This window comes from Hyla sarda, chromosome 2, assembly GCF_029499605.1.
Source record: "Hyla sarda isolate aHylSar1 chromosome 2, aHylSar1.hap1, whole genome shotgun sequence".
In the NCBI taxonomy this organism is placed as follows: Eukaryota; Metazoa; Chordata; class Amphibia; order Anura; family Hylidae; genus Hyla; species Hyla sarda.
This window is the reverse complement of record NC_079190.1, coordinates 189,017,953-189,031,976: the sequence shown is the minus strand read 5'-3', so window position 1 is coordinate 189,031,976 and position 14,024 is coordinate 189,017,953. Positions and strand designations below refer to the sequence as shown.

Below are 14,024 nucleotides of genomic sequence, written 5' to 3'. Positions count from 1 at the left end.
GTGTCACCTAGGATACCTTGCCTCACATTTCTAGTCTTTTCTGTCTGGCTCCGATTAGTATGCCTTTTTTTAGTATAATTGAAGCAACGACCATGAAGGCCAGTCTCCAGAAAATGACCAATTATTTAAATAATGTTTGTATGTTAAACGTATATTTTTTGTTTAGACATTCTTGGTGATGTTTTAGTGATCTATATTTTAAAATAATCCTGAAATCTTAAAAGGTTCCTTTCCTACCACTAAGCCAAAAATTAAGCTGAGACTTCATGTTCTGTGATTATAAGGAGGAGGCTGCTGGAAAAGGGATCGATACAGCATTACAGTGAAAGGTGCCTGCTCTGAGGTTAATCGAAGGTTTCCTTCTCGGACGACAGCCATGCAGACCAATTTGATGCAGTGTGCGGTGTATGGTCTGAGCACTGACAGGCTGACCCCACACCCCCTTCAACCTCTGTAGCTCTCATTTGTTTATTTCCCAATGAAAACCATGGCCTGTTCTTAGTGGTACTTGTCCTGTGAAACCGCTGTATAGTCTTGTCCACCATGCTGCAGTTTAGTTTCAGGGTCTTGGCAATCTTCTTATAGCTAGGCCATCTTTTTGTAGTTCTTTGTCATAAGGTGCGTGGTTTAACTTCCAGTGACAAGAAAGTGTGAGGTGATAACACCAAATATAAGACAACGGCTTCCCATTCACACCTGAGACCTTGTAACACTAATAAGTCACATGACACTGTGGGGAAAAATGGCTAATTGGGTCCAATTTGGACATTTCCACTTAGGGGTGCAGTCACTTATGTTGCCAAGGTTTAAACATAATGGCTGTGTGTTGAGTTATTTTGAGGGGGAAACACCATTAAACACTGTTATACAGACTGTGCACTCACTACATTACATTATATAACATAGCATAGGGTCATTTCTTCAGTGTTGTCACATGAAAAATTAGAGTATAATATTTACAAAGAATTTGAGGGGTGTACTCACTTATGTGAGATACTGTATATTTTTTTGAATCAAGTAAAATATGTAATTTTGAGGGGTCTCTAGTTTAGGGCTTATCCCCAAAAGGGTTGCTGTATACTCTGAACACTCTGACCTGACCTGAAAAATTTCAATCAACTGGTGGCAAAAAGTTAAACAGATTTGTAAATTATTTCAAAACATTTGAATCATTCCAGTACTTATCAGCTGCTGTATACTACAGAAGTTGTATAGTTCTTTTCGGTCTGACCACAGTGCTCCCTGCTGACACATCTGTCTGTGACAGGAACTATCCAGAGTAGGAACAATCCCCATAGCAAACCTTTACTGCTCTGGACAGTTCCTGGCAAGAACAGAATTTTAAATGGAAGTAATTTACAAATTTGTATAACTTTTTTGCACCAGTTGATTTAAAAAAAAAAAGTTGATTTCCCACCGGAGTACCCCTTTAAGGAATTATTCAACATAGAATTTTGAAGCAAAAAGCTACATGTTAACAAAAGATGGAGATTAATCTTGAAGGGGTTATCCAGGATCACAAAATCAGAGCCAATTTCTTCCACATAACCGCAACACACTTGTCCTCGGTTTGTGTGTAGTGTTGCAGCTCAGTTCCATTGAAATAAATGGAGTCAAGCTGTAACATCACATGTGTGGAGCTGTTTTGGGAAGAAATTAGCTCTGTTTTTCCATTCCTGGATAACCCCTATAAGGCTAGGTTCCACATCTTTAGGGCCTTCTGACAGGGTTCTGGTCAGGGTTCCATTAATTTTGACAGCAAGAATAATACAGCATGCAGTTACTGCCATGTTAACCAATACAGGGGCCTAGGAGGCACATACACTGGGAGAAATGTTAATCTTTGTAAGGCCTGTAAAATGAGAATATTGGGAAAATACAGAGCAGTAATTATGACTTTAAAAAAAACTTAAATTGTTTATAGCTCTAACTTAAGATTTACTAATGTATGGCTTTTTTACATTAACGTAAAATGTTATGAAAATGTTTGTACTGAGAAATCTAAACCTTCTATTTTTCCCTCCTCATAGACCAGCAAGGGAGATGAACTCTCAACTCGTATTCAAAGTACACTTGGAAACTATGATGAAATGAAAGACCTGTTGACTGAAAGATCCAATCAAAGTCATCTAGTTGGCATTAAACAAACTGAAGCAGTTGGTACCCCTGACTGGAACAAAGAGGAACATTATCAACAGAACACAACAGAAAGCCATTACTCAATTTGTCATAAAGTACAAACTGGCATCCCATTTGGAAATTTACCCATAAAGTTAAATACCAGAGCCACCATGGACTGGCAAAAAGCTGAAAATTCCTCTGAGGGACAGAAAGCTTCAGGTAAGGCTAAACAAAGCACAATTGGTTCTCCTAGTACTGACTTTAAATATGGACAGCAAAAGCACAAAGCGGAAAAAAGTAAGAGCTGCTTATTGAACCCAGCATCATCTGGAAATTCTAATGACCATCATGTGAACATTCTGACTTGTACATCGGACAAGCCTCTCAATAGACAGATACTAAATTCACAAGTAACTTGCAGTCTAGAAGTGGACCTCTCCAACAAAGAAAAGACTCGTAACAAAAATAGTAGTAGCTCACATTGCTTGCAGAACTTTCCAGTGTCCATTGTCTCAAAACTCAATCCAATCCAGCGAAAGCCAACGGCATATGTTCGACCAATGGATGGTCAAGACCAAACACCCAATGAGTCACCAAAGCTAAAAATATCCAGTGAATTTAATTCGCTCTTTCCATTATTCAGAGGACTTTCTAACAAAGCTGATTCTGAGAAGGTACTAAATGAAAAAACAGAAACATTCCCAGAGTTTGAAGAGGGAGAGGTAGGTGTACTCTTATACTTTTATCTGTATTTGTGCACACTTCATAAAATGGATGGTTGATGCAGTTGTTGAAGGTAAAAGGCAGATCACCTTAAAGGGGTACTCCCCCCTTGGACATCTTATTCCCTATCCAAATGATAGGGGATAAGATGTCTGCTCGCAGGGGTTCCAGAACACCCCCCTTCCTTAGACATGAATGGAGAGGGCATGGCATGACTTCATAAGGGGGGCATGTCGTGACGTCACGACCTCCGACGTGGGAACCCAGCAGTCTAAACAGTATGTCCTCTGGTGCTGCACAGAAATCACGGAGTGGGGTGGTTGGGAGGGGTCCATGCAGCGGGACCCTTGTGATCAGACATCTTATCATCTATCCCTTTAACACATCGTAAAATCAAAACTAAAAAAACCTGAAGTACAATAGGTATAAAAACTACCATATTTTTAACTCATAATGTGTTCCAAGGGGTACTATGCCCTAGACATGTTATCCCCTTTGATCACGGTGGTCCCGCTGCTGGGGACCCACGCAATCTCTACTGGAGCCCCCGTCCCCCAGTCATCACTGCACAGAGCTAAGTTTGCTCCGTGTGTGATGACTCATGATACAGGGGCCGGAGTATCATGACATCACGGCTCCGCCCCCTAGTGACATCATGCCCGCCCCTCAATGCAAGTCTATGGGAGGGTATGTGACAGCCACCAAGCCCCCTCCCATAGGCTTGCATTGAGGGGCGGGGCGTGATGTCACAAGGGGGCGGAGCCGTGATGTCATGATACTCCGGCCCCTGTATCATGAGTCTTCACACATGGAGCAAACTTAGCTCCGTGCAGTAATGACTCGGGGTGCTGCAGGAGAGATTGCGGGGGTGCCCAGCAGCGGTACCTCCGTGATCAGACATCTTATCCCCTATCCTTTGGATAGGGGATAAGATGTCTAGGGCAGATTACCCCTTTAAAGTCTATAGAAAAGCATCCATCAGTGCACACATTGGGAGAGATTTATCAAATCCTGTGTAAGGGAAGAGTGGTGCAGTTGCCCATTGAAACCAATTAGATTGCTTATTTCATTTTAAGCCTCTTTTAAAATAAAATAAGTAATCTGATTGGTTGCTATGGGCAACTGAACCACTCTTCCTCTGTACATGTTTTGATAAATCTCCCCTATTGTTTTTTTAAAAAAACTGCAGTCATTTCAGTGTTGGAATTGGAGTTTTTTATACAATGTGTGCACTGACGGTTGCTTTCATTTCACTCTGTGTTAAAAAGGTTTTGATCACTTGGGATCTCAGTGCTTAGACCCCGACTGTAAGATATAACTGGGTGAAGCGCACAGCAGTGCAATTCACTCCCTGGCTTAGTGCACAGTCCATCTGATTACAGGAGACATCCTCCATTAAAAATATATGGAGCCCAACTCCTGCAGTCAGATAAAAGGAATGAAGAGCTGCCGTGTGCTTCACTTGGCTATAACAATCAGATGGGGTCTCGGCATTGAGACCGAACCAATCAAAACTCCTGACATGTCTGTGTGACATGCCAAAATGTTTTTTTTTTTTATGATAATAACAATTTCATCACAATTTTTTTTTCTCCTCGAAACATAAATATAAAACTGTTATTCAAAATGAAGGCAGTGTCAGAAATCAAATCTAATGAAAGATACAACATTTTTAAATTGTGCTACATTCAAGAAATGCTTAGTTCAGCTTGCTTTTTTTTATTGAAAACTGATTTGTAATGATTGAAATACACATTTAAGAATTTTTTTATTTGTGATAAAAGCTACCAAAAATTTCTTCGAGATGAGCAACAGCTAAATTTCCTTAATAATTACAATAATATTGATTTCACTTTACAGTGGTACTCCGTGGAAAACATTTTTTTTTAAATCAAATGGTGCCAGAAAGTAACAGATTTGTAAATTTCTTCTATTAACATTTTTTTACCCTTCCAGTACTTTTTAGCAGCTGTATGCTACAGAGGAAATTCTTTTCTTTTTTGAATTTCTTTTTTGTCTTGTCCACAATGCTCTTTGCTGACACCTCTGTCTGTGTCAGGAACTGTCCAGAGCAGCATAGGTTTGCTATGGGGATTTTCTCCTGCTCTGGACAGTTCCTGATATGGGCATCAGGTGTCAGCAGAGAGCACTGGAAACAAGACAAAAAAGAAATTAAGAAAGAAAAGAATTTCCTCTGTAGCATAAAGCTGCTAAAAAGTACTGGAAGGGTAAAGATTTTTTAATAGAAGTCATTTGCAAATCTGTTTAACTTTCTGGCACCAGTTGATTTAAAAAAAAAAAAAAAAAACATTCCCCAGAGTACCCCTTTAAATACTGTCTTCCAGAAAAGATGGCATAAACATTGACATTAAAGCTTTGTTCACATTAGCATTATGACTTTCTCTTAAAACTAAGCTGTGTTAGGTTTGTTGGATTATTACACAATCCACAGAGCAAGTATATGCTGCAGATTTGATGCTGTGTTTAACCCCTTAACCCCTTAAGGACCAGGCCATTTTATACCTTAAGGACCGGAGCGTTTTTTGCAATTCTGACCACTGTCACTTTAAACATTAATAACTCTGGAATGCTTTTAGTTATCATTCTGATTCCGAGATTGTTTTTTCGTGACATATTCTACTTTAACTTAGTGGTAAAATTTTATGGTAACTTGCATCCTTTCTTGGTGAAAAATCCCAAAATTTGATGAAAAAAATGAAAATTTTGCATTTTTCTAACTTTGAAGCTCTCTGCTTGTAAGGAAAATGGATATTCAAAATATATTTTTTTTGGGTTCACATATACAATATGTCTACTTTATGTTTGCATCATAAAATTTATGAGTTTTTACTTTTGGAAGACACCATAGGGCTTCAAAGTTCAGTAGCAATTTTGAAATTTTTCACAAAATTTTCAAACTCACTATTTTTCAGGGACCAGTTCAGTTTTGAAGTGGATTTGAAGGGTCTTCATATTAGAAATACCCCATAAAAGACCCCATTATAAAAACTACACCCCCTAAAGTATTCAAAATGACATTCAGTAAGTGTATTAACCCTTTAGGTGTTTCACAGGAATAGCAGCAAAGTGAAGGAGAAAATTCAAAATCTTCATTTTTTACACTCGCATGTTCTTGTAGACCCAATTTTTGAATTTTTGCAAGGGATAAAAAGGAGAAAATTTTTACTTGTATTTGAAACCCAATTTCTCTCGAGTAAGCACATACCTCATATGTCTATGTTAATTGTTCGGTGGGCGCAGTAGAGGGCTCAGAAGGGAAGGAGCGACAAATGGTTTTTGGGGGGCATGCCGCATTTAGGAAGCCCCTATGGTGCCAGGACAGCAAAAAAAAACACATGGCATACCATTTTGGAAACTAGACCCCTCAGGGAACGTAACAAGGGGTAAAGTGAACCTTAATACCCTACAGGTGATTCACGACTTTTGCATATGTAAAAAAAATATATATTTTTTTTACCTAAAATGCTTGGTTTCCCAAAAATTTTACATTTTTAAAAAGGGTAATAGCAGAAAATACCCCCCAAAATTTGAAGCCCAATTTCTCCCGATACAGAAAACACCTCGCATGGGGGTGAAAAGTGCTCTGCTGGCGCACTACAGGTCTCAGAAGAGAAGGAGTCACATTTGGCTTTTTGAAAGCAAATTTTGCTCTGGGGGCATGCCGCATTTAGGAAGCCCCTATGGTGCCAGAACAGCAAAAAAAAAAACACATGGCATACCATTTTGGAAACTAGACCCCTCGGGGAACGTAACAAGGGGTAACGTGAACCTTAATGCCCTACAGGTGTTTCACGACTTTTGCATATGTAAAAAAAATATTTTTTTTTACCTAAAATGCTTGTTTTCCCAAAATGTTTACATTTTTAAAAAGGGTAATAGCGGAAAATACCCCCCAAAATTTGAAGCCCAATTTCTCCCGATTCAGAAAACACCCCATATGGGGGTGAAAAGTGCTCTGCTGGCGCACTACAGGTCTCAGAAGAGAAGGAGTAACATTTGGCTTTTTGAAAGCAAATTTTGCTCTGGGGGCATGCCGCATTTAGGAAGCCCCTATGGTGCCAGAACAGCAAAAAAAAAACACATGGCATACCATTTTGGAAACTAGACCCCTCGGGGAACGTAACAAGGGGTAATGTGAACCTTAATACCCTACAGGTGTTTCACGACTTTTGCATATGTAAAAAAATATATATTTTTTTTACCTAAAATGCTTGGTTTCCCAAAATTTTTACAATTTTAAAAAGGGTAATAGCAGAAAATACCCCCCAAAATTTGAAGCCCAATTTCTCCCGATTCAGAAAACACCCCATATGGGTGTGAAAAGTGCTCTGCTGGCGCACTACAGGTCTCAGAAGAGAAGGAGTCACATTTGGCTTTTTGAAAGCGAATTTTGCTCTGGGGGCATGCCGCATTTAGGAAGCCCCTATGGTGCCAGGACAGCAAAAAAAAAACACATGGCATACTATTTTGGAAACTAGACCCCTCGGGGAACGTAACAAGGGGTAATTTGAACCTTAATACCCTACAGGTGTTTCACGACTTTTGCATATGTAAAAAAATATATATTTTTTTTACCTAAAATGCTTGTTTTCCCAAAAATTTTACATTTTTTAAAAGGGTAATAGCAGAAAATACCCCCCAAAATTTGAAGCCCAATTTCTCCCGAGTACGGCGATACCCCATATGTGGCCCTAAACTGTTGCCTTGAAATACGACAGGGCTCCAAAGTGAGAGCGCCATGCGCATTTGAGGCCTAAATTAGGGACTTGCATAGGGGTGGACATAGGGGTATTCTACGCCAGTGATTCCCAAACAGGGTGCCTCCAGCTGTTGTAAAACTCCCAGCATGCCTGGACAGTCAACGGCTATCTGGCAATACTGGGAGTAGTTGTTTTGCAACAGCTGGAGGCTCCGTTTTGGAAACAGTGGCGTACCAGACGTTTTTAATTTTTATTGGGGAGGGGGGTTGTATAGGGGTATGTGTATATGTAGTGTTTTTTACTTTTTATTTTATTTTGTGTTAGTGTAGTGTTTTTAGGGTACAGTCGCACGGGCGGGGGGTTCACAGTAGTTTCTCGCTGGCAGTTTGAGCTACGGCAGAAAATTTGACGCAGCTCAAACTTGCAGCCGGATACTTACTGTAATCCTCCGCCCATGTGAGTGTACCCTGTACGTTCACATTGCGGGGGGGGGGGAATCAGTGCAAAACTACAACTCCCAGCATGAACGGTCTATCAGTGCATGCTGGGAGTTGTAGTTTTGCAACCGCTGGAGGCTCCGTTATGGAAACAGTGGCGTACCAGACGTTTTTCATTTTTATTGGGGAGGGGAGGGGGGCTGTGTAGGGGTATGTGTATATGTAGTGTTTTTTACTTTTTATTTTATTTTGCGTTAGTGTAGTGTAGTGTTTTTAGGGTACAGTCACATGGGCGGGGGGTTCACAGTAGTTTCTCGCTGGCAGTTTGAGCTGCGGCAGAAATTTTGCCGCACCTCAAACTTGCAGCCGGATACTTACTGTAATCCTCCGCCCATGTGAGTGTACCCTGTACGTTCACATTGGGGGGGGGAACATCCAGCTGTTGCAAAACTACAACTCCCAGCATGTACGGTCTATCAGTGCATGCTGGGAGTTGTAGTTTTGCAACAGCTGGAGGCACACTGGTTGTGAAACACAGAGTTTGGTAACAAACTCAGTGTTTTGCAACCAGTGTGCCTTCAGCTGTTGCAAAAGCTACAACCCCCAGCATGTACGGACAGCGGAAGGGCATGCTGGGTGTTGTAGTTATGCAACAGCTGGAGGCATACTACTTTGGCTGGGGATGCTGGGGATTGTAGTTATGCAACAGCTGGAGACACACTGGTTTGCTACTTAACTCAGTGTGCCTTCAGCTGTTGCAAAACTACAACTCTCAGCAGTCACCGACAGCCAACGGGCATGCTGGGAGCTGTAGTTATGCAACCACCAGATGCACCACTACAACTCCCAGCATGCACTTTAGCTGATTGTGCAAGCTGGGAGTTGTAGTTACACAACAGCTGAAGGTACACTTTTCCATAGAAAGAATGTGCCTCCAGCTGTTGCAAAACTACAAGTCCCAGCATGCCCATAAGGGCATGCTGGGAGTTGTGGTGGTCTGCCTCCTGCTGTTGCATAACTACAGCTCCCAGCATGCCCTTTTTGCATGCTGGGAGCTGTTGCTAAGCAACAGCAGGAGGCTGTCACTCACCTCCAACGATCCTCGCTGCACCAGGTCAGTCCCTCGTCGTCTCCGCCGCCGCCGCTGCTCCCGGGGCCCCGATCCCAACAGGGGCGCCGGGGATCGGGGTCCCCAGCACCCGGGGTGCACGTCCCGCACCCGCTCACGTCCTCCGGAAGAGGGGCGGAGCGGGTTGCGGGAGTGACACCCGCAGCAGGCGCCCTGATTGGTCGGCCGGTAATCCGGCCGACAAATCAGGGCGATCGTGAGGTGGCACCAGTGCCACCTCACCCCTGCTGGCTCTGGCTGTTCGGGGCCGTCGGAGACGGCCCCGAACAGCCTGTAATTCCGGGTCACCGGGTCACTGGAGACCCGATTGACCCGGAATCCGCCGCAGATCGCTGGACTGAATTGTCCAGCGATCTGCGGCCATCGCCGACATGGGGGGTCATAATGACCCCCCTGGGCGATATGCCCCGATGCCTGCTGAACGATTTCAGCAGGCATCGGGGACCGGCTCCGCTCCAGATGGTTGCGGGGGGCCGGTAAAACACATGACGTTCTCATACGTCATGTGTCCTTAAGGACTCGGAAATGGAGACGTATGAGAACGTCATGTGTCCTTAAGGGGTTAATGACACTGGATATAAATGTACGTCCTAGTATCCTGGTACTTAACGCACCTGGACGTACATTTTCATCATGTACATGACGTGAGCACTGGCAGCCAGGGACCCACCATTAACCCCTCAGATTCCGTGATCAATACAGATTACGACATCTGGGACAATACGAGTGTTGTAATGGATGATCGGAATTTCAGTGATGGAATGTGTGCAGAGTGGATTTAAAAGCTGAATTCCACTCGGAAACTCCGTATTGTGAGCCTAGCCTAAGGATATCCACAGGGCTCTATTCACACAAAAGAGGCCTTTGTCACTTAACGTCGATAAGAGTACACTGAAGAAAATAAATATGGAATAGCATAGATTACACAATACAATTAAAAGAGTAAAATATATATATCCTAGTTTTTTCTTTACAATGGGTTCCTATGGCTAACATGTTCCATTGTATGCCTATACAAGGTATTACATTACAATTCGTGCTTCTCTAGGCACTTGAACTGAATGGACCCCATTAGCGTGATTTTACATGCACCAGAATTTTTCATGAGGATTTGTCTAAATAAGCAGCTAAAACCTAATTACGTGTGAATTTTTTGAAAGATTTTAGGGGTGACTTTCATTCCTATACACAGACCATACATCAATTATAAATCCATAACGTAATGAGCGACTTTGGCTTCAAATCTCTGCAGTTCTGACCCATGTGGATTCAACCTAACTACATGATGGCAGCAGCTTCATCAAAAGTATTTAAAGGGGTACTCCACTCACCAGTTTTTGCACTGCAGGGGTCAGCCACACCCCTCGTGACATCACGGCCAAGGCCCCTTAATGCCAATCTATGGGAGGGGGCATGACAGCTGTCACGCCCCCTCCCATAGACTTGCATTGAGGGGGCGAAAAAAAGTGTTTGGAACATTTAGTTACAAATGCTGGCGAGTGAAGTACCCCTTTAAGCATTGGCCCATGGGTGCCTAATGATAAACAACAGAGGTATACAAATTGCACTTTTCCTGTTGTATGTGTAAATTTAAAGGTACTTTTAAGATGCTTCAGCCATTCTTTATTACAAAACAATGTATTATAATATACTCGAGTAATTAACATAGATAAAGCAAAAACAAAAAAAATTATTTTGACATCTCTTGAATACTTTGCTTGACACACTCTGGAGATATTGGAATCCTGTCTTTGTAGTTCCACAGAGAACTCATCTATCTTCAAGGAGAGGAAAACATCGGAGATTTAATTCTCTGTCACTCTTGGTTACCTTACTATGAAAGCAGATAACTTTCAAATTAAAGCCGGCACCAGCCAGTCTGGAGGAAATATATCCATCTTGTGATTTGTGTAATGCATTGCATTTTCATGTGGCCCACCGATTTAAATGAAATAAGACGGTCCAGTCTTTCATATGGTCCACTATGACAAGTACTTTCATTACTTCATCAATTAGCATAAGTCAAATTCTGAGCTAAGATTAATAAAATATTCCACTCCTGACAACGCGGATGGGATAATAGCATTTCTAAAGGGGTTATCCAGGAAAAAGCTATATATATATAAACTGGCTTCAGAAAGTTAAACAGATTTGTGAATTACTTCTTTTTAAAAAATCTTAGTCCTTTCAGTACTTATGAGTTGCTGAAGTTGAGTTGTTCTTTTCTGTCTAAGTGCTCTCTGATGACACCTGTCTCAGGAACTGACCAGAGTAGAAGCAAATCCCCATAGCAAACATCTTCTACTCAGTTCCTGAGACAAGCAGAGATGTCAGCAGAGAGCACTGTTGCCAGACAGAAAAGAACTACTCAACTTCAGCAGCTGATAATTATTGGAAGGATTAAGATTTTTTTTTATGGAAGTAATTTACAAATCTAAGAGTACATCTGGCACTGCTTAAGGGTATCTAATAGAATGCGGAGAGCTGTCAGTGGGTTAAACGCTTGTTCGCATCAGCCGATGTGTTAGTGGTGCTCACGCTGATAGATACAACAAGATGATCATCCACAATGACAAGACGTCAATTCCGGGCCTGAGGAAACGCCCAGTGGGCTTGAAACGGCGTTGTCACTTCGGATGGGGCTCTCCAAGACCAACTGCGCTGCCGTTACGTCTGTATAGCCACTTTCATCATTGATTGAATAAAGTACTCGGCATTTGAAGTCGTGGTGAGTGATCCGCTTCGTTTCTTCTTGTCATTGTGGATCATTTACAAATCTGTTTAACTTTCTGGAGCCAGTTGATATAAAAAATAAAAAAAAAGCTATATCCTGGAATACCCCTTTAATCATTATAAATCTTTTTGTATTACATGCTTTCATTATTGAGGAAATTTACAATTGTTGATCTGTAATAACAAAAATGAGAGATTTTGAGGGATCGATGGCCTGTCTAAACGTTATGTTTAATGGACTACCATTAGTTATGAAAGTTATACACAGTTATGTAACAATAGTAAAAAAAAAAAAAAATGGAGGTCAGAGGCCGTGCCTTGTGTATTACCCAGTCGTATTGTTTGGGCCCACCTGATGTAGGTCATAAACGCACCTATCACCCCAAAAACGAAAGGGGTACTGGATTGTGGAATAGCTACTGAGCCCAAAGGACGCAGGGACAGGGAGAACCTGTCCTGTAGTGGAGCAATATAGCGGAAAAATAAAGAAGACCCTTGGTAGCAAAGTGCTGCTATATCTTATTTAATCAAGCAGCAAGGCGTAGATTTTTAGAAGGTCCAGGGTAGGACTTGTTTATTAATAATAAAACACAACAGGTAACAATTACGTGTTTGGGAGGGGGGGGGGGTAGCCTCCCCCTTTATCAGATTGGAATGACAAGCATATAAATAACACACAAGTTCTGGTTCATCAGCACATAGTCAGTATATTCTTCTCTATTTATTTTGCTGTCAGATCATTTGCTAATGTAATATCATGTTTCTTGCCAGTGAGGTTGATTTCTGCCATTTATGTCTATTTTTGTAAAAAATTTTACACCTTTTATTTTTTTTATGTGATGCTCCTCCTACTCTCATTCTGGCAACATTTTGTTATTTAAATGCTTTTTGTGACTTGTGGTACTTATCCAAATCTGATGAAGGGTGGGACTACACCTGAAACATAATTGTTAGCGCTTATTTCTTTTATGAATAAACAAGTCATAGGCTGGGGTGACATATCAGGCGTCTGGCTCAGCCTAAACTAGCTGCAACTGACGACAAAAGGGCATCAGCCGGCATCAGTTGCTTAGGATGCGGTAATCTTTATTGTGCATGCCGGACAGTGGAAGGTTTGCTCCCCTGTCCAGCACCCATGTGGACCATTTAGTTATAAAGTGAAGTAGCTATGCTCCATGATTAATGTAACAAAACTATCATTCTGGACATTATTCTTATAGATGGTATTGTCAGTCAATTCATTTTAGGCATTTTTCCTAAAATTTTCCTTAAATTTGTATTCAAATTGAAAGGAAAAAGTCTTCTATATACAACAGATTCTTTTCTGAATATCCACTTGAAACTGTGTATTGAGAACCCTTAGCTCAAGAGCAATATGCCAAATAAATCAACTACCTTTGAACTATACCATATCATAGATCATATAGTAAAGGCGCTAGGTGTCCAGCAGATAATAGCTCTTTACTTCTCCATGTTTGGAACAAGTGAATTATTTCATGAATTTATTTGAAGTTCTTTGTTCTCAAGCCCTAGGGTAATGAAAATGTTGGGCAACATGTACAGCATAATATCAAGGTGCAACTACATTAGTAAAAATGTTAGTGCCCATCCACACTAAGCTTTAGAGGATGCCATTGTTAAAGGGGTACTCCGGTGGAAAACTTATTTTTTTTTTTAAATCAACTGGTGCCAGAAAGTTAAACAGATTTATAAATTACTTCTATTAAAAAATCTTAATCCTTCTAGTACTTATTAGCTGCTGAATACTACAAAGAAATTCTTTTCTTTTTGGAACACAGAGCTCTCTGCTGACATCGCGAGCACAGTGCTCTCTGCTGACATCTCTGTCCATTTTAGGAACTGTCCAGAACAGCATATGTTTGCTATGGGGATTTTCTCCTACTCTGGGCAGTTCCTAAATTGGACAGAGATCTCAGCAGAGAGCACTGTGGTCATGATGTCAGCAGAGAGCACTGTGTTCAAAAAAGAAAAACATTTCCTCTGTAGTATTCAGCAGCTAACAAGTACTAGAAGGATTAAGATTTTTTAATAGAAGAAATTTACAAATCTATTTAACTTTCTGGCACCAGTTGATTTAAAAAAAAAAAAAAAAAAAAAGGTTTCCACCGGAGTACCCCTTTAAGGGTGCTGTTACATTGT

General features: G+C 41.2%; 1 protein-coding gene and 1 long non-coding RNA gene across 6 annotated transcripts in view; one reads left to right on the top strand and one right to left on the bottom strand.

Annotated features, from left to right (window-relative positions):
* The window catches only part of AFF3 (ALF transcription elongation factor 3), a 411,319-nt gene that overhangs the window by 111,450 nt on the left and 285,845 nt on the right, over positions 1 to 14,024 (top strand). For all 5 annotated transcript variants that reach the window (XM_056555972.1, XM_056555969.1, XM_056555971.1 and 2 more), the window contains one exon: positions 2,031 to 2,843. In XM_056555972.1, coding sequence (XP_056411947.1) covers positions 2,091 to 2,843 — 753 coding nt within the window. In that variant the 5' untranslated portion in view covers positions 2,031 to 2,090. The remainder of the gene's footprint in view (positions 1 to 2,030; positions 2,844 to 14,024) is intronic.
* LOC130355615 (uncharacterized) overlaps positions 1 to 14,024 on the bottom strand; it is a 229,786-nt gene that overhangs the window by 213,654 nt on the left and 2,108 nt on the right. The window lies entirely within an intron of this gene.